The sequence below is a fragment of the Theobroma umbraticum genome, unplaced genomic scaffold, assembly GCF_002168275.2.
Source record: "Theobroma umbraticum cultivar Fairchild unplaced genomic scaffold, ASM216827v3 scaffold_44.0, whole genome shotgun sequence".
NCBI classification, from domain to species: domain Eukaryota; kingdom Viridiplantae; phylum Streptophyta; class Magnoliopsida; order Malvales; family Malvaceae; genus Theobroma; species Theobroma umbraticum.
In genome coordinates this window covers 7,966,416-7,990,594 of record NW_018397255.1, presented here as the reverse complement: position 1 = coordinate 7,990,594, position 24,179 = coordinate 7,966,416, and the positions used below count along the sequence as shown (strand labels likewise).

At 34.5% G+C, this 24,179-nt stretch overlaps 3 protein-coding genes across 9 annotated transcripts; 2 read left to right on the top strand and 1 right to left on the bottom strand.

The window, feature by feature from the left end:
- The first annotated feature begins 848 nt into the window (after positions 1-848).
- On the top strand, positions 849-10,374 carry LOC110409856 (Pentatricopeptide repeat (PPR) superfamily protein). Of its 7 annotated transcripts, none has more exons than XR_002444616.2 (5): positions 849-977; positions 1,558-4,096; positions 7,395-7,464; positions 7,665-7,716; positions 9,609-9,984. XR_002444616.2 is itself a non-coding variant. In XM_021419347.2 (2 exons), exon 2 carries the CDS (start codon positions 1,584-1,586, stop codon positions 3,708-3,710), a length of 2,127 nt encoding a protein of 708 aa, XP_021275022.1. In that variant the 5' UTR covers positions 849-977; positions 1,558-1,583; the 3' UTR covers positions 3,711-4,323. The 7 variants fall into 7 exon arrangements, 1 of the variants encoding a protein (XP_021275022.1); XR_002444614.2 differs by having other exon boundaries at positions 7,658-7,716; XR_002444612.2 differs by lacking the exon at positions 7,665-7,716.
- A 181-nt stretch (positions 10,375-10,555) lies between these two features.
- LOC110429150 (G-type lectin S-receptor-like serine/threonine-protein kinase LECRK3) lies at positions 10,556-12,985 on the bottom strand. The gene has a single exon (XM_021445043.1). It carries the CDS (start codon positions 12,983-12,985, stop codon positions 10,556-10,558), a length of 2,430 nt encoding a protein of 809 aa, XP_021300718.1.
- Positions 12,986-17,405: 4,420 nt separating this feature from the next.
- On the top strand, positions 17,406-19,102 carry RLP29 (receptor like protein 29). Its single transcript, XM_021418779.1, has one exon. The coding sequence runs from the start codon at positions 17,577-17,579 to the stop codon at positions 18,978-18,980; it is 1,404 nt and encodes a 467-aa protein (XP_021274454.1). The 5' UTR covers positions 17,406-17,576; the 3' UTR covers positions 18,981-19,102.
- Positions 19,103-24,179: the final 5,077 nt, after the last annotated feature.

The window sequence follows — 24,179 nt, the reverse complement described above, 5'->3', positions numbered from 1 at the left end:
TCTTTGGTGGACTCATTGGCTCTTTACCTGATATTCTTCCCTTCTTACCAAGGTTTTACTCGTTGCCTCTTTATATTGTTGGTTTTTAACACAATGATACAGAAACCTGGAAGTCTTAGAATCCAACAGCTCCGACCGTCTTCATATCATGGTGCAAAAGATGGTCAAATGTTACAGATAAATGTGATGATGAACACCGCATAATTAATAAAAAAATAAAAAAAAATTCAATAAAGGAGTGAACGACCCTCATGTGTATTGAGTAATATAGGGCAAACTAGTATCACGAATAAATTAAAAAAAAGGGCTCAAACAGACAAGCTTTTTATGTCATAATCAGGTCAACATAATTAAGAAAAATGGCTCAAATAGTTTCAAGTGTTCAAGTCATAACTGGGTTAAAATGGTCATGCCACCACCATATTTGGGGTTATGTCAAAAAATTGACGACTCCAATTACTTGCCCTTTTTTTTAATAAAAAAAAATTGCCTTCATAAAAAATTAAAAATTACTTCCCTCTTAATATATTTGTCTTTTATTAACTTTTTTGATAAAATAAGTTTATTTTTGATTATTATTTTTAAAAAATATTATTATATAAAATTAAATTTTTAAAAAGTATGTTTTGAAAAGTGTGAGAGATAATAAAAAAGAAGAAGGAAGTTTTATCCTTGTAAGAGATGATCGCACTATTCTAATCTATACAAATGATAAGAGATAAAGATTCAATATTTTTATCTCAATATCTTTATTACTTATAATAATTATCTTTTACAATTAAAAAAGTTTATTTCTTCCACAAAAAAAAGTTTATATTATATAAAATATAGTGACTTGTGAAAATATTCTAGTCTTCCCAAAAATTGTTAGTGTTTTTCGATATACATAAAGAAAGTAAGGAATTTAAACTCCCTGGTAGGCTCACTTGGACACTGCCCAAGCTCTCCAGAGTGAAGATCGAATGATATCTTTCCAGGTTATCTACTTTCCATTTTTATACCCTTTAATCTCTCCTGTCTTCTCTTCTGTTTTCCTTCTCAAACTTTCCATTTGGTTCTAAACACAAAGCCATGAAAGGGTCCTCTGTTTTGCTCATGCTTTTGGTTTTTTGCTTGTATAGATTATTTTTGATTATTCAGTCTGTATCGAGTTCAATTTGCACATGGAAGTAATTGTTTGTTTGTTTGTTTGTTTACTTTCAAGTTATGGAACGTTCTAACTCCAAAAAATTTTGGACTTTATTTTTTTTTTTTTGCGTTGCAACCAGGCAGAGGACTAACTGAAACCCGTAGGGCTAATTTTTGTTGTTGTCTCTTTCATTTCCCATTTTTTCAATTGTTCGTATTTTATCAAATCATGCCAATGGAGGATTAGCTGGGACTTTGTTTTGAAAAGCCTTACAAGTCTTTCTGTTTGTAATGCTCACTTTATACATGGATTATGAATATATTAATATGTGTGTGGTGCACGTGTATTTGATTTACTTGATGGTATTTTGCTCTGTTGGTATGCTTCTTATGTGTTAAGCAATGAAAATTAATCCAGGTTTGGTGCAGGTTGTGTATTATTACCATTTATCTGTATGGCACTGAAATTGACAAGGAAAATATTGGTGAATCCGTGCTTTATTAGTTGCAATTCATTCCAATTCCTTGTGGGGTTGAGCTCAAATCATGACACAAGGGTTTTCCTTAGCAAAGGTTCTGGAGGGTATCGAGGATCTGATGTACTTTGCAAGCCTCGATTTTTTTGTCCCGTTACGTGTCTGGCAAGGTTAAGTTGGGAAGGTTCAACACATGCAGTTTTGTTGACAAAGATTGAAAATTCTTTGAAGGAACTCAAACTGGATGAAGCGTGGGAAACTTTCAATGATTTTAAAAGGTTGTATGGTTTTCCCGACCTTTTGCTTGTTAGTAGGTTCATCACTCAACTGTCCTACTCGTCCAGCCCTCACTGGCTACAAAAAGCTTGTGATTTGGTTATGATAGTTTTGAAAGAGAAATCATATCATCTTCAGCCTGACATCTTGGCTAAGCTAACTCTTTCTTTAGCAAGAGCCCAGATGCCCATTCCATCATCAACGATCCTTAGATTGATGCTGGAAAAGGAGATACTACCCCCAACAAATGTATTGTCGTTGGTGTTTCTGCATATGGTGAAGACAGAGGTTGGGACATGTGTAGCATCCAATCTTTTGGTCCAGATTTGTGATTATTACATAAGATTTTGTTCAGAGAAAAGCCATTACGCAAACTTTCTGAAACCTGATACAATGATCTTTAATCTTGTGCTTGATGCGTGTGTTAGATTTGCTTCATCTCTCAAAGGTCAACAAATTATAGAATTGATGTCAAAAACCGGGGTTGTTGCTGATGCCCACTCAATCAATATTATTGCTCAAATCCATGAAATGAATGGGCATAGTGATGAGTTGAAGAAATTTAAAGATCTTATTGCTCCTTTACCAGTGCCTTTTGTTTCTCATTATTGGCAGTTTTATGAGTGTTTATTAAGCTTGCATTTTAAGTTTGATGACATTGATGCTGCTGCTGAGCTTGTGCTGGAAATGAATAGATCTCGAGAGTCTCATGCTATTGGAGAACTTAGGAAGGATTACCACAAGCCTTGTTTTGTTCCGATTGGATCTCAGAATCTCAGGAATGGACTGAAGATACAAATTGTGCCTGAGCTGTTGCAAAAGGATTCTGCCCTCATAGCAGAAGGTAAATCAGATCTTATTATGTATAGGGATAAAAAACTTCTTCCTAGTAATAGGGCTCTTGCCAAGCTCATCAATGGATACAAGAAGCATGGAAAGATCAATGAACTGTCAAAGTTTTTACTTAGCTTAAAAAGAGAGTTATGTTCATCAGGTGGATCAAGTTTGTTTTCTGATGTGATTGATGCATGCATTACGCTAGGCTGGCTGGATATTGCTCATGACATTTTGGAAGACATGGAATCTTTTGGGGATCCTTTGGGCTCTAGTACATATATGGCGCTTCTGAAGGCTTATCATAAACGAAATATGTCTAGGGAGGGAAATGTACTGCTAAAACAAATGAGGAAGGTTGGTTTGGTGTTAAATTTGTCTGACGAGATAGTTAACTCCGAAAATGTGCCAGAAAATGTAGGTAAAAGTTCTCTTTGCTTAAACGAATCATCTTCTATTTGTCAACCAAGTCTGATGGAGTCTCTTGTTCAAGAAATAAGTGAGGCAGAGAAGGCAATATCTCCTATACTTTATGAATTGAACTCTTCTATTTACTTCTTTTATAAGGCTAAAATGATGGGGGATGCACTGAAGATATACCGAAGAATGCAACAGATGAAAATCCAACCCACTGTACATACTTTTGCTTATTTGGTATGTGGGTATTCTTCTCTAAAAATGTATCGTGATATTACCATTCTGTGGGGTGACATTAAGAAGGCCATGGAGAGTCGGAATTTATCCATGAGCAGTGATTTGTATGAGTTTTTGCTATTGAACTTTCTTCAAGGTGGATACTTTGAAAGAGTGATGGAGGTAATTGGTTATATGAAAAAGGGCAGCATGTATATTGACAAATGGATGTATAAGACTGAATACCTAAAGATCCATAAGAATCTTTATAGGAGCTTAAAAGCATCGGAAGCTAGAACTGAGGCTCAAGGTAAGAGGCTTGAGCATGTTAAGGCATTTAAGAAATGGGCTGGCATTGACTGAAGGTTTTCAAGCGTGTTGGGTGTTTGAGTGAATGGATTATGGTGGTTTAACCTTTTAGCATCAAGATTTCATTTTTGACTTTCTACAAAGTAAGAGATGAAGACGGATACTTGAGAACTAAAAGCACACAAAATGAGAAATTAAGCTATCCTGGTGATGAAACCTTTATAACTTTCTAAGCCTGATGAAGAAGTTCTGCATCATTCATTGATCTTTCCTGTTGGATCTATGCTGGAATCCGCTAAGTCCTGCTGCACTCTCTGTTCTGATAGCTACCATGTTGTTCAAGATGATGGATTTACCTTAAAACTTGTGTCTCATTGGCAACCAAAGTTGCTGTCTTTCCTCTCTCGAGCCAGATTTGGTGTAGTCTGTTTTCCCAGGAGGTAAAGACTAAGGGCTTTTGTTTACTTCTTTTTAGGATTCATGCCTCTTTCTACTAAATTATGTGAATAAAAATAACTTTATTGTTTGTTTTCTTTATAATTAACAAAGGTGTTGTTAAATTTTGTTGCTCTCTATGAGATTTGTTTGATTTTTAGATTTTATGTCCATTTTTATGTATTGGTTTACTTTGCCAGTTAAACTTCCATTCAAAATCTCTTAATTATGAGACATCAAAGAGTAGAACTTTTTAAACTTCTCAAGATAGATATGCCTTATGCTTTGACAATAGATATAACATTGTACCTTCCATCATTTTTTTGGGTCTTGATTTGAATTCCCTTGAAACGTTAAGTGTTGTTACCTATGTTGGTTAAATTTAAGTTTTGTTATGGCTTTATATTCGTGCTGGATCTCCTATTGCCAATTGGTGTGGATACAAACATGGTATTGGAGACCAAGTCTGTTTCTCCGTTTGTTATTTGTTACTATTGTTTCTGGCCAATCTTTACTTTTTATTTGTTGGTTTTATCTTTATACTTTTTACCCCACTGCCGACTTGTTTTAGTTGTTAGTATTCTGTGACGTAAAAGGTTGATGAGTGATGTTATCCTACATTGGTTAAATTGTTGGGTTTGTTGTGGCTTAAGTTTCTTCACTCATTGCCAATTTCCAATTGGTATTGGATTGGATGCTTAACTGAAACATTAATAAATTATCCATTGAAGCTAGTAAGATGAAGAGAGGACAAGTGCTTTGTTTTGTTTTTGTGTTTGTCCTTTTGTTTTGTTTGTTTTCCCTTTTTGAATTAATTTTGTGTATGTGTGTGTGTTTGTGTATAGAAATTCCATTAATTGTTTAAATTATAAAGTAATACCAGCTTTTAGCTTTGATGTAAGCATCAAAACTTAGTTGAATTTTGCCTTACAAAAAATGAAAAAAAACTTAGTTGAATTTTAATTGGGTTAAACTAATTAACTCCTTTAAGCATTTGAAGTTATTAGTTGTCAACAATCCTGTTTAATCTCAGTATTAAAAGTGGAGGACAATTATTCAGGTTGACAAAATCTATCGGAGGAAAGACTAGCAGTATTAAATTTCTATTTGCAAGGAAAACTTTGTAGATCTCCTTTAGAAGCTATGACTATGAGACCTCGTCTCTGGTGGATCAACTTTTACCTGGTCTAGTCTTGTTTTGGAATGTTGATTATAGTATTTTGGTTCATGGTTGTAATCCAAGTTGTTGAAGTTTGATAGGCATGACCGACATTTTTTAGTAAAGTGTTCTGCAAGATGTGGTCACTGGTCATACAGGCACTTATTGGTAGAGAATTCTTTTGCCCCTTGGTTTAATGCAAGTTTTGAAATTCAGAACACACAACAGGTTTTTATATTACAGTTTGCTACAAAGTGTGATCGTACTGCTTTCAGTTAGAAAATTTTTTCTGATCATGTTTGCTTGGTTATTGCAAGTTTAGAACCTCATCCATTGTCTATGGTGTAAAAGTGAATTTCTTTTTCTTGCATTTACAGTCATAAATATTGCTATTCTTCTTCATTTTAATACTGTAAAGAGTCTATATTTTTAACTAAGTTCTAGTATTTATTAAGGGATTATATTGTTTAGTTTATTGGGTTAGCTTCATTCCCCTCCCCTGCCCCCACCCACTACTCTTTTATTCATCCCTATTACATAAGGTGAAAGGGAGTAGGAAGTTTGTGCTTTTACTTTTTAGCTGGTTTACTTGTTTGTTGGTGTGTTCCTGAGCAGTTATGTTGAGGGTTACCTTATTTCTTATGGAATAAGGGGATGTTTGATTGTGTTTTCATCTTGTATGTCTTCTTCTTTCTCGTTTTTCATTTTTGTGAAAAGAGAAAGAAGGGAGTGGGAGGGAGGTGGGGTTCTTTTTGTGCTACATTCTCCTTTATCTGTTAAAGTATTATGAAAAGAAGTGTGTTTGCTTTCCCTTCTTCATCCCATTGCCACCATGACTAATATTACAGAAAAAGGTGAAACTCTGAATGGTTTAGCATCAATTATCATGTTTATCTGATTATTGATTTTTCACTAAATATAAACTAGATGTATCATGGTTTTTTTTATCATGTTTATCCTTTCTGTGTGGAAGTATTTGTTTTGTTCACTCTGCCGTGAAACAATTACAGCATCAAGCCCTTTGAATTTTTTCCCCTTTTGAACCAACCAGAATATCAGTAGACATGTTAAAGCAGTGGGGTTTTTTTGGCTCTCAAATGTCTTATTTTTTGTTTATATTAAATGAAATCATAGCAATAATGATATTCTTGATTTTCATGTGATGGGTTGAACTTGCTTTTGTACTCCATCTATATAATATATGCATGTATATTTCTGATTTAGGAAAGTGTATTTAGGTTATTGTCATTTTGTAGGCCTTTCGTGTGCTTCCTAATTCTTATGGATGTAAATTGCTAGCTACCTATGAACTTTTCTTTTCACAGAGATAAACGATGGTTGTTTGCTAATTCATTTTTTTGTTATAGTTCTCATGACCTGTACAGAGTCTTCTAAACAGAAGATGTTTTTATGGTTATGAATCTATTATTACTGACATTCTGGTGGACTCCTTTTAGAAGATAAAGGCTGTGTGTAGCATGGAAAATACAAATTCTAGCATTTTACGAGCTGAAGAAATCAAAACCGTAGTCTTTTCTAAAGAAGCATTTAGTTGTCTAAGCTATTTTCCCTAGCAAAAGGAAAAGGACTCTTTAACTTCCCTGGGTCCTGTTATCATCTAGAGTGTTGTAAATTGTTGCCTCTATATTCAAAGAAAATAATTAGGGCATTGACTTGATCACATAATCATCATTTTTGTCGTCTATTATGTTTAAAGTGGTGCAACATCCTTTTTGAATTGTGGGTAAAATTAGATGCGGTATAATTAATAGTTAGTTGTCAATAAAAGGAGCTGCTGTGCTTAATTATTACATTCAATTTTTTGTTTCTGCACTATTTATTGGAGACAGCTTACCGAATGTGAATGTGCAACGCTATTTTCATCATCTTCAATCATGTATATTCAATTTTCCTTCCTTCCTTTATCTGGCCTTAAAATATTGACTTGCTTAATTATTCAAGCAATCTAACTAGATAGTCAGTATGCTGAATACCACACAAACCATGCATTTGCCAGTGCTAAGCTAGTGGAGACTTGTAGTGCCTCACCTAATGTTGGGTCTTGAATTTTCAAATAAATGAAACTCTTGTGCCTTGTGAATTTTCTGATATTGGTTTTTTTTAAATGGTTCTGTAAATTCTAGGCAACTACAGATGAAGTGCTGATTATCTGCCATTGGGAAATTTAAAGTGGCATTACCAGAATTTCAATAGGTATTTATCTGCCAGGGCTGTGAGTAGATGAATATGATTGATTCTTAATGTAAATTCATCAATTTAATTTTTTTTTTTTGGCAAGAGGGTTGTCATTATTTTGAAATATCATTTTGCTTTATTTGTTTTTCTATTTATATGTCTGGATATAGTTTTTTTCTCTTAAAGAAATTTGTTTCATTTTATTGTGAAGTTTCTAGGATCTTTCACTTTCCTGGGAAGAAGTTATAGAAGGTTTTTGCTCCGTTGAGAGTAAGCTCAATGACTCATGGCTTTGTCATGTCTTGGATATCAAATGAGAGAAGTACATGCTTGCTTGCTGTGTTCAGTTTGACATTCTTCTTCTTATGAGTTATTCACATAGAATATTTCCGGCTATAGACAATTGATTTTCTTATCTAAGTGTGATTAACCTTCTTCTAGGTTAAAATTTCCAACCTTCCGTACGACAAGCCTACTTGTACAACAATCCAATTCTAAGATTTTGCCTGTGCTTTGATTTGTATGCTGAAGCCCCTTCCTTTGATAACAAAAGATGGAAAAAGAAAAGGCGAAAAAATGGCAGAAAGATGTAAATAGAGTAGGTTCCGGTTCCTGGGTCTCTTCAAAATAGCAACAAGAAGTTTTAAGGTCTGAAAGGGTAGCCAGAAATATTTAACTTTTATTATGTTCCAACTTCAATGAAATTTTAGTTCCAACGAATGCTTTGCTCAAGCTATCCATTTCTTTGTGATTAAGTTTTCTAGATTGATTTATGAGATAGATTCCCTGCATCAATATGTCGAGTTCTTACCTCATGTTTTAAAGGTGAAAAATTGATGGTTTTCAAGATTGAATATGCTTACCAAACTTACACATGTTTTAGTTTTTTGTTCAAAAACCTATTCATGTTACTCTGCACCAAATTAATGTGATCTGGTAAGTAATCCATATGTTCCACCATAAATGTGATCATTAGTTAATGGCAAAGCTACCTCTGGGTATCGAATATTATGCCATTCGGAAATTGATATAAACATAGAAGACAAAATTGCTGGAAGTGGCTAATGACAAAAATCTCTGCCTTTCATACATTGGATTTTGTTTCTCAATTGTAATTTTTCTGAAATGTTGGGGGTATCACATTGGAGAAACATCTTGACATCCAATAACGGGACATCCACTTTATAGAAGAATCTTTGCTGCACAAGAAGCTAGAGATTACAAGGCTCTTTCAATATTTTGTGTAGCAGTAAATCTAGTGGGGTAGCAGGTAGGCTGTTAAAGATCTTATTTAACCATTCAAGATAACTTTCTCAGCACCAAAATCTAAAGGTATTTCAACAACCTGGCTTTTTCTGGTTATGTTCAAACCTTCGTTTAATGCATATGCTTAGGTGACAAATTAAATGGGTTAGTAGCTGTACTAAGTTGCAGCATCTTGCCATAATTTATTTTGTCTCTATGAACTAAATGGTTTTGGGTAATCCAAAAGGTGACATAACTATTAAAAAGCAAAATGTGTTTTATCTCATTAAAAACCATTGTGGTTATAGTTGTTTATCTCCATTGTCCAATATCTTCTTTCTAATCTAATACTATATTTTTATGTAGAATAGGATATAAATTAATCCACTGAAGCTGCAGAATGTATTGGTTTTGGAACATGAAATTTAAGACATCTTTGTGTGATAGTTTGAGAGATTATTCATTCTTGAGATGGTATATTCGATAATTTTATTGAGAATGTTATGCTCATTCATCAATTTTCTGGCCTCTAAACCCTCAACCACTCTTCTTGTCCAACATACTTTCAGGAAACTGAAAGATTGTTTAGTGTTCTATTTAACTTGAACATCCTGATACTATTCATTTATTTAAGATTGTATGATTGATTGATTGCTATCACTGTGTCTCAATTTAATGTACACAGTGTGTTTGGACTTGGTGTTATAATCTGCATCTCATGCATGTTTGTTGCGGATGGGTAACAAATATCCTTTTATTCATTTCAAAGCTTCTGATTTGAAGCAAAGTGTGCTTTTGTGTCTCTCATCTTGCCAGTTTCACTTGTTTCAGTTTTTGTGTAGAAACAGTGGATTAGAAGCCCCTTTCCCGTCATGGTATATATGTTTGATTTGTCTCATTGTCTTTATGAACTGCAGCCTTGCCCTGATGTCAAGACAATGGCACATATGAACAACTTTCTCTGATTGTTCCAATTATTTCTACATCTGACTCAGATGGCCAGCTCTATTCCTAAATACAAGTTGTTCCAGAAGGCAGCTAGAGCTAAAGCTTTATGTTATGTTTTTGTTTTTTCTGTAAAAAAAATCCTGAGAAGTACGACTCTTCATACTTCTTATTGCTGGCAAGAATCCTTGGCTCTCATTTGGGAAGTCTTTATGTGCCAGTTGTGGGTGACAAAACTCTTAGATTGTCAAACTTAATTCCTGTTAATGTACTTGTTGAGAAATGCTATTGCTTTACAAAACCAATTTGCTCTTGTGAAAATTTCTTGATTGAGTGACCAATGGAAAATTCAACATGGAGAAAATTGCAGAGTATTTGCATATTTTTTTACTGTTTTCATAGTGGACCGTTGTTTCTTGCTTTGAAACATTGTTTGATTCTGAACTTTATTTTCTCCCAGCCTTCCAACAGAAATGCAACATGTGACACGCAGAATATGAGGATTGCAAAGCCAAACTCAACTCCCTGTGCCTCTAGGATGTTGTAAATGCCTTGCTATTGCTTGGTTCCCTCAGCAAGGCGTCGAGTCTTCAAATTTCAGTATTTGACCATTTGAATTAGCAAAGCTGAGTGAAATTTAGTCAAAGAAATGGCACAAACCTAGAATTGTAAAGGTCTAGCTAGTACCTAATTGTTTCTCTTTTAAGGAAAGAGAGATGTTTGAGCATTTTTTTTAAGAAAAAGGGTAGTGAATTATGCTAAGGATTCACTATAATTACAAAATCCGCATCTATTATAAGCTTCTATACAGGACATGCATGGTGCGAGTGGTGAAAATGTTGCTTAAATACTATAGTATGATGTACAGTATTTAAATAGGAAAAATGATGAATGACACCATATTTTTACATAGCTGGTTTTAACAAAATGAACTAAAAGGGCATGGACATGGAGGCACGGAAACTTGAACAACTCCTTCAAGCATCTGTGTGACCATTTTCATTGAAGGTCTTAGAGATGGATCCTCTTGTATGCACCAAATTGCCACCATAACCAACCTTTCCAACCTTTTCATGTCAATCTTTGCCTCCTCATCGTTTTCCACTAGCATTTCTAATCTTCGGTATCTGTAACAGTCATAGACCCAGTCAACGAGTATCACTTCCTCCTCATTCTCTCTTTCCGTTTCTAAGCTCTTTCTACAGAAAACAATCTCCAGTAACATGACCCCAAAACTATACACATCCACCTTTGCTGTAATTGGCATATTCCTGAACCACTCCGGTGCTACATAGCCTCTAGTCCCTCTGATGGCTGTAAGGGTTCGAGTTTGTCCATTCATAATAAGTTTCGCCAGCCCGAAGTCTGAGATTCTTGCAGTGAAGGAGTCATCCAGAAGTATGTTTTGGGGCTTAATATCACAATGAATGATCTGTGTGCCACATTCATCATGCAAGTAAGCAAGCCCTCTGGCGATTCCAAACGCTATCTGGACGCGTCTGTTCCAGTCGGGTCTTGAAATTCCAAAGAGGAAACTAGCTAAAGTTCCATTGCTCATGAACTCGTAAACCAAAAGCTTTTGTTGGCCTTCGTCACAGAAGCCAAGCAACCTCACCAAGTTCTTGTGATGGGTCATGGCTATTGCTCTTGCTTCTGCTACAAATTCTTTCTCTCCATCTTGTAACAGATTGTCTAATTTCTTGACAGCGATTAAAGTGGTTGAACTTGGTGATGATAAGATCCCCTTGTATACAGTTCCGAAGGCACCTCTTCCTAGTTCATCCCGGAACCCCTCTGTGGCTTTTTTGAGGTTTTCAAAAGTGAAAGAACGCAAGTTTGTTTCCAAAATGCTTGACACTTCGGTGAGTGTCTGTCTTTTGTGGTACGAGCAAAAGAAGGCTATTGAGCTAGCCGCCATGAATAGCAAGTTGAGAAACACTGAGCCCCCCAATAGAATTGATATAACTAGGACTGCAGTTGCTTGATCTTCCTTCATATTGATGTTTTCCGAAGAAGGAAGTTCTCTTGAAGTATGATTAGCTTTTGGTATTTTGACAAAAACCTTTCCATAGGTACTAATATCCACCTTCCCACTTGAGAGAGGCAATTTCTTCTTCCAGCACCTCCCACTATAAGTGATAGCAACTACACAATTGCAATCAGAAATACACGCATCACGACAATTTACTTCATTTGATGGTTGAAGCTCTTCATAGTTTGCTGAAGTGCGCCAAACTAAATTTGACAGCACTGTTATTTCATATAATTCCTCTGGGTTTGGAGCAGTCGGATCACATCTTTGTACATTGTCTTGCTTACAGCCACTTAATTTGTCATCCTGATCTAATAAGGAGAATCCAGGAAGGCACTGGCAGTTGGGTCTTCCATTGGATTGAAGTGTGCAGTAGCTGTTAAGCCCACAAACACCACCACCAAGGTCGCCTTTGATGTCAGAGCAAATGTCTTTGGGCTCAAACCAAACAGGGGTCCAGGATTGAACCCAGATGTTTCCTTCTGTTGGGGACTTAGGGTGGGCATATTGTGTGAAAACCCCATCAACATCAAGTGTTGCCCTGTAATAGAAATCTTGCGGCAAGGAAATCGATCCTGATGTGAGGTTTTTAATGTTTCCATTCCTCCGAACTATATAAAGGTAACCCGATTCATTAAAAACCAACTGAAAACCAGAATTCGTGTCATTAGCAGGATCATATGTGTCACTGATATAATAAGCATCATAGGCTTTCTCTGTTGGCAGGGCAATGGGATTGAGCACAAGCTTGCCTTCTGGAAGCAAGCGGAGCTGGAACCTCCCCTTTTCATAGCTGTTCTCCGTTAGCCGGGAAGATAGCAGTCCACCACGTTCCATTATTTGAGTTGGCAGAATGGTGTCCGTTGGATTCCTGAAACTTTCCCAAATATGGTTAGATTCGTTATCTGCAATGATGAAATTCCCTGAGTTGAGCATAGCAGCATATGCAGCCTTATATACAGCAGAATAAGGTTTCCAGATCTCTTCACCGTGCGGAGTAGTAAGAGTGAATTGACCATCAACGCCAAGCTCAAGCTTTGATCCTTCTGGAGCTGGTTTACCCTCATTTGCATACCATACTATAGTTTTATCTGGTATGGTATCAAACCATATGGCAAGCAGAAAGAGATTTTGATCACCAACGGGACGAAATCCAAACGCAAATTCCTTAGAAGGTGAGTGCCATGGTGAAGAGTCGTCAGAGGCAACAAGAAGTGATCCTGAACTAATATTTGCAGTTTGAGCAGCCACCAAAACTGGTAGAGCAAAGAAAAGCAGGAGACTGAAATTGCGAAGAGTGGGACAAGGTATTTCCATGATATGGAATGGGATTATCATGCAACACAAAGTGTGTGTTCTAGATTAATCAGAATCATGTTAAAGCAGTTTATAAAGAGTATTTTCCTTGACAAAGTCATTGCATGGCATTGAAACTTGAAAGTGATTGAGCAAAGTGGTCATTGGTTTAGTTATCATGTTCTTTCGGACCAGCAATCTTAAATCCTTGGGAAGTATGAGCAACTCTTGTCGGTTAAGCTATCATGTTCAAACAACTGACCTTCTCTCTTGTCTTTTTTTTTTTTTTTCCCATTCAACCGCATTTAAATGAAAATTTCTGACTTTTTAATTTTGAATACTTTTAAAATCTTTTCAGTAACTGTGAACTAATTTACCATTAGCTAAGAGATTATAGACATACATGAAGCTTGACCATAACTTAGTTGGAGATTGCAATCTAAATTTGCTTTCCTTTTCTCAGAAAGCCATTTGGCTTAATGGAATTCTTAACTTCCTGCGGTCAAATCGCTCCATCTTAAGGCCACCGCGTTGGATAAGTCCAACACTTCACTTGACCATTCACATCAAATGTAACACTGTGAGGTCATACAGCATACAGCATTAAAAAAACCACGGCATTGAGAGAGTAAAGTAAGCTGCATGGATCAATTTCTTTTGGATTTTCATGAACACGTGCCAAATTCAGGTGGATTTAATTTAAACTTTGAAAATCATTTAAATCTAAAATAGTCCGAACCTAAAATAACATGATATGAAAAGATTCAAACTCGAAATGACTTAAATTTCAATTATGTAAAAAATTAATTTTAAATTATTTGTATTCGAATGAATTATCTAAATTCAATTCAATTTGATTTTAAAAATTAATAACTTGAATCCATAATGATCCAAATCCAAACAACCAAAACCTGAATCCCTCCAATATCAATCTTAATAACCTGAATACAAAATAATTTGACACAATTAAATCTCAAATCTAATTCGTCCAATTGTCACTTCTAGTTGCTTTTCAAAAATATTCTTTACATAACATAACAAAAAAGTTAAAGTAAGCAAATGTTGCTTACTAATTATAAACTTACAATCAGCGATAGAGCTAGCTAACTTTTATTAAGGGATTAAAAATGAAAAAAAATAAAATTAAAAATTTTTAAAATTAATACGTTGAATTTAATTAATAATAAAAAAATTATAATAAATAATAATTTTATATAACATGTAAATCAAAAAAAATAAGAAACAAAAAATTTACAATAATCATTTAAGAATGAAGTGCGTTTTATTGGTAAGTTACAGAAAAGAAAGTAAAATAAAAATTAAAAAACAAAAAAGAAAAGAAACAAAAACAAGAGAAAGAGATATGGAGAAACTTATGAATTAAGATAAAGTTGGGTATGATTTGGATCATTGTATTATTTTTTATTTGTATTAATTATTAAATAAAAGATTATTTTGAGAGATATTACAATATATATATAATAATAAATAAATAATTTTAAAAATTTTGAAAAGGCCACAGTCCCTATAAATATGCTATCTTTCATTTTTGATTAAAAAATATGTATAATAAATAAAAATTTTGAGAGGCGACAGCTCCCATCAATTAACTACCCTCCTCCCCTGCTTGCAAAAAGCCAACACATTCCTTTTATATACAAAAATTTCAAAATTAAGATCAAGAAATTTTAACTTTCACAAGAATTAGAGGCATAGTTTTATTTCCATTTATAATTAGTATATTTAAATCTGCTAATTATATGTTGATTATTTATTATTTTAATTTAGATGAAATTCTGTAACTTGTGTCATCCATTTGTCTGCATCATAAAAAGATCTGATATTCCTAAAATAAAGAAGTTTTCTTCTATAAATACCTAAAATGATGCATACGTAAAATTTGGAGAGGCTTATGAATATTGGCACATACATTATCAATTCAATAGTGCCAGACACACCTTTATAAATTTTATGGTTTAGAAGATCAGGATTTTATTTCTAAAAGGGAATTGGAGAATACTCATTTTTTTAATGTTTTATACATATATAAGTAAAACATAATATTTATTTACATATTTTAATGTTTTATTTGAGTTTTTATGTTGAATTCGAACTTAAGTTCGAGTCAAGTTTTCTAGATTTTTATGTAAATTAATGATAATGCATGGAAATTAATTGAGTTAATTTTGAGTAGTTTTATTTCTTTTTGAGTGAAACTAGAGCTTAACAAGTAAAACTCGATTGAACTCGAGCCTCGAGTTCTTTAATCGAGCCAAGCTCGAGCATGACATTGGACAGTGGCAGATCTAGAAATTTTTTTAAATGATGTCATAATTAAAATATTTGTATTTAAATTATAAAAGAAATTTTTTTATTTTTTATATACTATTTAAATATTAGTATATAAATTATTTTTTGATAAATTTACTTTGATTTGAAGTCGTTGATCCCATTCCCTGTAAAATTGTAAAAAAAAATAATGAATTTATTAGCATAATTAACTATATAAAACTCTAATAGAAGCATTATAACAAATAAAAATTTTTGACACTTTCAGTAAATAGGTGGTCTCATGTGACATCACTTGTTTTAATGTAAATCCACCCTAATATTGGCTCAGCTAAGCTTGATTACGCCCTTATCCACTTCTATGGAAAACTTCAATTTGAAATTTTATTATTTTTTTCAAGAATGAAGTACTACCAAAGTATAAACTCATTAGAAAGAGTGAGAGAATGTGTTTAATGATTATGAATATCAATTTGTGTATTGATTTTAAACGCAGCAGCTACGATTTAATAAATTCATTAATTGTTAGGCTTAGAACGTGATTAATTAGCCAAGACTCTAGGTGTTCATTTAGTTCCCTATCATTGACAGGCTTCTGTCAATTTTTGTTTTATTAATCCCAAGAATTAAACCAAAAAAGGCATAATTAACGTCAGCTGTGTTTCTTTTTTTGGGGGAAGCACTGCCAAATTTGATTCCTCACGTCTCCTTCACAATGGCTGGCACAGATACTAGAATAACATGTAACAATCTGAGAGATATGTGACAAAAGGGACCCATGGATCTCATTTCTAAAGGGACTGCTCCAGGATCTGGCCCAATTCTTCAAATTTTGAGAGACCCTACTGATAAATTTGTCTGCTTGGGTTTTTTGTTTTTGGTAAAAGCCTGCTTGGGGTAATTTTAAGATTTAATTTTGGCATAGTAATTCTTTTTTACCCTTAGTCCCTTCCATAGTAAAACGTGCAGGAATTTTGGTGCTTACATGGGAATTCAAACTCAGACAGAAGTTGAGAGGAGTATCTCTCAAGGATGGTAGACCCATCAAACAAAAGTACATGAATATCCCAATAAATTTGCTATAGATCAGCTTGTTTGATTTTCATCTGCCATGGCTTTCCAGTTGAATGTACAAGTTACCTTAGGTTGCTTTGAAAGCCCTAATTAATGGTTGAATTGACTGAATGACTTTTTATTTATACAAATTAAAACTTTAGGAATGATTAATGCAAATTTGCTCCAAATATTTACTTATATTGAGTTCATTAGTGCTACAGAGATTTTAATAACATCATCTTATACACTTGTAGAGGTATTAAGTAACTGATAAAGATTATCTGGCAGCTAACCAAAGAAAAAGAAATAGTAGCCGATTTCCAGTAAATGGTATGAGGAGGAGCCTTAAAAGCAAATTCGTATTTGCTTCACCAATGTTGTTAAGTGGATTATACTAGCGCAAGCAAATACATCAGGCCCCAAAGTTTGGCCCATCTTTATCTGAGCTGTTTCATTTAAATTTTGATTTTCCACAGCCACAGGCTTGCCTTGGCTCATGAGTTATTGCATGGTTTTAAAGGGTTTTTGGTGAAGACAATAAAATTGTCCTGAATTTGAGGTAGAAACAGACAAAGAAGTAAAATTATTTGTCGCCCTGGCTCCCTGATTTACATAAATTAAATGCATCTCCTTTAAGAATTCAAGTTAGAGAATGGTCGTTGGGAATTAACCTCCTTGGTTAAGAATTTAAGATACCATCAAAGCAGATGATGAATAACACTTATATTCAAGATCCCGTCGTGGTAAAGATGGAGGATGTTATACGTTGAAGCAATATCAACCCTGCATCTTAATCTTACTAGGTTTTATAGTTTGTTCATCGGGGAGGGTTATGTCTTTAGATTTGTTCACGGTTAATTATTCATCTGTGTCTGATAAAAGGAAACATCGGCCCTCGTAACGTCCCAACATTTTTTAGATAAAAATGGAAAGGAATGCTTCTCTCTCTCAACTCAGGCAGAAATCAACTTATCTTGAATGTTTAGTGACCCTACCTTGGCTTCAATATGTCACTCAGATGTCATGAAGCTGAAGCATCACCTATTTAAAATCACCGCTACCCTACACATCACTTCAATCACTTCTTCCCAACTGCCTTTTTTTGTCTCCCCTCTCTCATGGTCGAGTCACCCAAGGCATCAGAAATTCACTAGTTCAGTTCACTTCAAACAATTTGCACCTAAATTGAGTCAAAAAAGTAGTAACATTACCACCTAAATAGCTAGCTGCTACAACCTGATCGGACATCCTCTACAGCCTCACCGCAATGAGGTGTACTTTCCCTCTCTGTCTCCCTCTGCTCTTCCATGTTCTTCTCCTTTCTCTCTTCTCTATTCCTTTTGTGTCCACCGTTTCCATCCATGCAAAGAAACAATCACAGCTACCAAACGCGGATCTCCAGCCCACCACCATGGCTCCCTCTGAGACTGAGGTCCTTTTCAAGATTATGGAATCCATGTCCTCTGATCAAACCTGGAGAGTCTCCTATCCAAACCCTTGTAAACCTGGCTCATCTTGGCCTGGAATCGAGTGCAAACCAGGCTCATATAACTTCCTCCATGTCTCTAGGCTTGATTTTGGCTCCTCCCCAAACCCAACTTGCAAGAGAACTGCCACATTTCCTAGTCAAATCTTTACTCTTCCCTACCTACAATCAGTGTTCTTCTTCAATTGTTTCACTCACACCAAAACTTCTCTCTCTTTTCCACCAAACAGCCTCTCAAATTCTTCACTTCAACAACTAAGTCTCCGTTCAAATCCGGCACTTTTCGGTCCCATTCCACCCCAAATATCCTCATTGAAGTCCCTACAAATACTTACATTGTCACAAAATCATTTCACTGGACCAATCCCTGTTGAAATATTCAGCTTGACCTCTTTAGTGCACATTGATTTGAGCTATAACATGCTTAAAGGTAGCATCCCAACCCAAGTGGGTAATCTGATCAGCCTTGTAGGCCTTGATCTGAGCTATAATTCTCTTACAGGCTCAATCCCTGACACGATTGGCCAACTTGCTATGCTTCAAAAGCTTGATTTGAGCTCAAATTCACTTGTAGGTAGCATTCCTGATAGCTTTGAAAAGCTCAAGTTTTTGGTTTTCTTGGCTTTGAGTAATAACAGGCTTGGAGGAAATTTTCCCAAAGGATTGTCCAAGTTACAAAGCTTGCAATACTTTATTATGGATGATAATCCAATGTTCATAACTTTGCCTGTGGAGCTCGGCATGCTAGTGAAACTACAAGAGCTCAGGCTTGCCAATTCAGGGTATTCAGGCAGTATACCACCAAGTTTGTCAATGCTTATGAATTTAAGCACTCTGTCTCTTCAAAACAACAGATTAACAGGTGAAATTCCAATGAGTTTTGGCAGTTTCTCTCACATTTATCACTTGAATCTCAGCACAAATTTGCTCGATGGCGTTGTTCCATTCAATGCCAATTTCTTGAGGAGGTTGGGGAGGAATTTGGATCTCCATGGGAATCCAGGTCTCTGTTTGAGTTCAGCTGAAGCATATAGCGTGAAAATTGGAGTTGGTATTTGCAGCAGGAATCTTTCCTTGAGCAAGCCAGTGAAGAAGTCTCAAGCTGCACCTGGACTCTCCTATTCATTCTTTCTATTTGGTGTTTTGGGTGTTTTCAGTGTGCTTCAAATATCATTTCTTCTATGATTTCACTGCTAAAAATTACTTGACTTCTTAATCTTGCTCTTGTAATCAGTTTTCCTATTATTTTTCTAAGCTAGTCCTTGTAAAGATTAGTTATAGTCTAATGGAATATTTAATAACTAGTTAATTAATTGATGTGCATTTGGATTTTAATGGCTAAATATGTGGATTTGGTTCTGCTAACTTTTGCTGGGATTTTTACGTTTTCTGCTTTCCTAAGATTTAGCAGAACCATCTACATATCTACAGTACCCAGAATATCAGTTTGTCCCCATTATATTACCAAAAGATTCATCACTTATTGCAGGTTTGGCCTTAACCAAACTGTAGAATTTTGATATGGAAACATGTGCATGCTGTCGGAGTAGGACCAATTCTTGAATGATTCTAACCTAGTTCGGTGTAATTACCTGTCCACTTGCTTCCTTTCATGTCTTTCTCATCTTCCTTTCCACAGTTGTGACATTGATATTGGTTGCCCAACTTAAATCTTTTTTCCACTCTTTTCTAATTAGCAGACAACAAAGGAGGAAAAAGAAAGGGGTAAATTACAAAAAAAATAAAATAAAATTCTTACGGTTTGAGACAGAATAAATTTGCATCCTGAAGTTTAAAAATTGATACTCTATGTTTATTTTTGTAATTTTTTTTACTTACTTAACACCATTAAATTTACTTTCAAGATTTTTTAAGTTTTTCCATTTTATTTTATTTTTAACCGTAACATAAGAATTTTAATAAAAAAAAACATAAAGTAGTTACGAGTCAAAATTTTAAATCTTAAGAAATAAATTTATTCCGCCTTGAATTATAAGATTTTTTTTTTGTTATTTACCCAAAATGAATTTATGAAAATTCAAGCAAAGATTTTGGTTAGCCAAATATTTTTTTATTAGTTATTATCTTTAATGGAGAGGAAAAAAAAGCATTATTATTTGGTTGAATTAATACATATTTGTCCAACAAGACAACCAATATGAATATATAATTGATTTGACTTCTCTTGGTTGAATAAATACATTCGAACTTTGATAGGCTTCTCGTTATATATAGGTACTTGCATCCCAAAATAATGCATTTACTTGCACCTGCAATAAGTCTTTACAAAATGGCACATCAGAAGGAACCTATATAAACCTATAATGTCCTGCCAAGAGAGCCAAAGTGACATGCATTAATTCTAAACTCGTAGAAAATAAAGGAAAATATAATGAAAACCATAGATTCATGGGGCTTACATGAGGAGGAAAATTCCAAGAATGCATCACATTCTAGGGAAAGACCCCATTACCCTCTTATTTGGCAAATAAGAAATGAGCATGCGGGGGCCAAGAAAACACATGAGCATGCGAAGGAAAACCTGATGTGACACTTATTTTTAGGGACATAGCCTGCTGTCCTATTCTTGCATCGTGCATTCTCCTTATCACTCCTTACAGGACTCTTGTTGGTTCAATCAAAGGCCTCGGACAATTACATTTGCTCAAAGCATTGATTCCAGTTTTGTTGTTGTGGACCACAAAGACTCTTGCTCCAGTGAAGGGAAAATAATGGTGAACAGTCCCACGTCCGGATGACTCAGGATAGAGATCCATTGAAGGCCACGAAGAAAAATGGTGGTAATTTAAATATAATAAATGTTTGTTTCCTAGATTAATAGTACTCGAAAATTAAGTTATACACAAAACAATAGATTTCTTATGTTTGATGCCTTTGGTTACATGCCAGTGGGGCTACCATTTGCTGTAGCAGGATCAATGACGTAGGTACTGTTGGAGAGTCCTTGATCACTGTTTAAAAGGACAAATTTTGAAATGACAGCATATGCATATGAAACTTTGTAAGTTTGAATGGAAAGTGCGAAGTGCTAATGTAAAGCAAACCCAAAAACAAAAAAATGAATAGGAAACAAAAGGAAGTGGGGTTCGTTCGGACAAAAGTACGGGTCCTAATTGAAACTAGACCAACAGAGGGACTGACTCTCTCTCAAGGACAGTGTTGGTGGTGAAAATTTTTTTGGAGAAAGCTGTATCCCATGCTGCCACTTACAGTGAAATTACTCAACAGTAATTAACAGTATTTTTTAGTACACATCGAACTGCTGATTGCAGCTTTAGATTTACCTTCTTAGTATTACCCATTACCCTACCAAATTTTGAATCTTCCTTTTGTTGGGTCTACTCCATGTATTAACTTCATGCAATGTTTGATGCATTGGATTTGAAAAATCTTAAAACATAGTCAAAGTGTTGCTTATTTTTGGCAAGTCTTCCCAAACTGCAGGTTTTCACCATCATTTTCCCCTTCAAATGAATTATGCCATTGCGGGTTTACTAGTAACTTTTTTGTCTTCATAATTAGCATGACCATTTATCTCTCGCTAACTGTATTTTCTGGGGGTTAAGTATCTCTTTAGTAGTTCAGTTCATGAGTTCAAGACAATGTTATGAATCCCCCCTGATAAAGTGGGCAACTCTGAGAGGGATAAACTGAGTGCCCATTTTGGACAAGAGAACAAGCAAACCAAGCCAGGCCCAAAATCTGAACCTCCCAGGGGAGAAAAAACAGAAATAAATGCGCTCCCCCCCTCCACTCAATTGTCACACCCAACTTCCATTTTCATGTTTGATCCTTGAAAAAAGTCATCAAAGTGTGTCTCCACATGTTGTCACTAATGCTTGTTTTGGAAACTCATCAACCTTTTTATTATCTGTATAAAGGAATTGCACCCAGCAACAGACTCAACTCTTTTTCTTACAGACTGAGCTACCCTTATTAACATCTTGGGGGGTCCATAGGAGTAAGTATTCAAGAGCAAGGAATCTGAGGGAAATAAAAAGTAGCTATACTATACTCTTCCGTCTCTAAAATTGAATATTTACATTTTTCTCTTTCAGATTATTTCAAAATTATATTCGCTTTCTTGTCTTAGATATTTCTATTTTATATTAATTTTTTCCTTTTATTATTAAAAAATTGTGAATGTGGGATGTGGGAAGTGGGAGAATTTGAGAGGACGGGAATAGGAATATAATGATGAGAAAAGAGCTTGAGTTAGGGAATTGAGGGGAACAGCAAACCAAATCCTTCACTTTCTCTCTTAGCCAAAGGTGAGGAAAAAGTTCCAGGCCCTCACGTGGGATACAAGTCTATTTTCAAGTACAAAACACTACTTCATTACTTCAATGCTTTGCTGCTTTTCAACTTTGTCTGCTTTTCACTGTTTTCCTCCTGTTTGAGGAAAGTTACAGAATAATGCCACGGCATGAATGGGTATCCCTTTGTTTTTTAATTTTTTTCTCTATTTTTTAACGTAAAAAATATTAAAACTTTGAAATATCTGTTGGTTTATTTTTATATTATCAACAAACATAAATTTGTGACGAGTGAAAACAAATGCCACAAAGAAACAACAATTAGTATTCATCCACCTTTTGTAAGGAAGGACAGATCCAGGGTGGAGGTAATGGGGGCAATTGTCCCCATTGACAGGGACAGAGCTACGATAGAATATAATAAGGGAGAGAGTGTTGTTTAAAGCTAAGAGAGAATACGAACCATTTGTTGCTATTATTTTAAAATAAAATTTTTAGTTTCTGTTCTTTTTATTCAAATTGTTATATGTAAAAACTTATAAAAAATAAATTAAAAGGGGTATAGAAAGGAAATATGTCAAAGCTTTTTGGGATAAAGCTGAAATGTTAAGAAATCCAAGTAAAGATTAGTAATAAAAAATTCTGAAAGGAGCATGGGTAAATGCAGGATTCTGGCAAAGCCAAGGAGGCCATGGCTCTTTCCTCAGCCAACGACAATTTTTTTTTGGGAATAAAAAAATTACATTCTAATTCCAGCTGGTAAATTATAATAGAAAGAAAAAACAACCCCATATTAGCTATGATGTGAACTAATCCATTCCCTTCTCCATATACATGGCGTATAAAAACTTTTTATTATCGCTCAAGTAAGTTCTGAATTGTATTAATTAAATCTAAATTAGAACATGGGTGAGTTCAAATTGAGGCAATGGCCCAGGCAACAAACTGGCTATCAACTTGTAAATTAATGTTTGCGCTAACCCATGTCCCATACAAGACATAACCTTTTATAAACTCCCCATAGTTTAGCTTAAGATTTAATGTTCCTTTCATTATATTATAAAAGTAATTTAAATTTTAAGCTTTTATATATTTTCCCTGCATTGAAATTGATATAAAAATAAAATATGAATCATATTATTATAAATATTGAAAATAATAAAGGTATAATTATAATAAAAAACAACTTGTTTTTTAAAATAATAAGGTATAATATATATAAAAAGAAATAAATTTTTATAATTACTTGTTTTGTTGATATGAGATCCACCAAAATTTTGAAAAATTGCGAAACAACAAAAAGTGAAAGATTTTGATAAATTAAAAGGTTATCTTCTATCTCACCTGTTGTTTTACCATTCCAAAATACGGTCGAAGAAAAAAAAACAAAAATAAAAATAGTCAAAGAAACAAATAGATGAAACCATTTAAAAAACAAACTTAAAAATATTCAAATGATTAATTGTTTTATTTGTATTTTAATAGTTTTGTGATTATGATAAAGTTATTATTTGAATTTTTTTTTTGAAAAGGAAGTACTTTTATTATTATACTTGAATTAGTTTTGAAAGACAAACTCTCAACATGTCAATACATTAATAATCTCCTAACTGCAATTGGAAGACTTTCACACATAGCATAATCTTCGTATGAATTAAAACCATAGTTAGCCATACTTTGCGATAGACATGTACTAGATGTCCCACTGTTTCTATAAAATATCCTTGATTGCACGTATTAAATTCATATTCGTACACAAGAGGAACTTATCCACCAAAATTGACTAATACTATTATCAACTTAAACCATTGCCTTCGTGAACCCCGAACCCAAGTTAGTCCAAGTCTGCAAAGCACCCCCCACAACTCAGCTTTATACGTTGAACACATGCCCAATTTTGTCGCAAGGCCAGCTTGCCAATAACCCTCAGAATTACGAATCACCCCCCTGTAGTAGCTTTGCCTATTGATTCTCTGTTGGTATAGAAATAGCATCAAACATAAAGCTATTGCACCACTTCCACAAATACCAACAAACAAAGCCATATGAAACAAACCATGGAGTAGCATAAAATACCAACTTATGATTTTGGAGATTGCTTACCAAG

What these genes read in the sequence shown, in the direction of transcription:
- LOC110409856 (XM_021419347.2), top strand. Translation starts at nt 1,584, where the DNA reads ATGGCACTGAAATTGACAAGGAAAATATTGGTGAATCCGTGCTTTATT.
- RLP29 (XM_021418779.1), top strand. Translation starts at nt 17,577, where the DNA reads ATGAGGTGTACTTTCCCTCTCTGTCTCCCTCTGCTCTTCCATGTTCTT.
- LOC110429150 (XM_021445043.1), bottom strand. Translation starts at nt 12,985, where the DNA reads ATGGAAATACCTTGTCCCACTCTTCGCAATTTCAGTCTCCTGCTTTTC.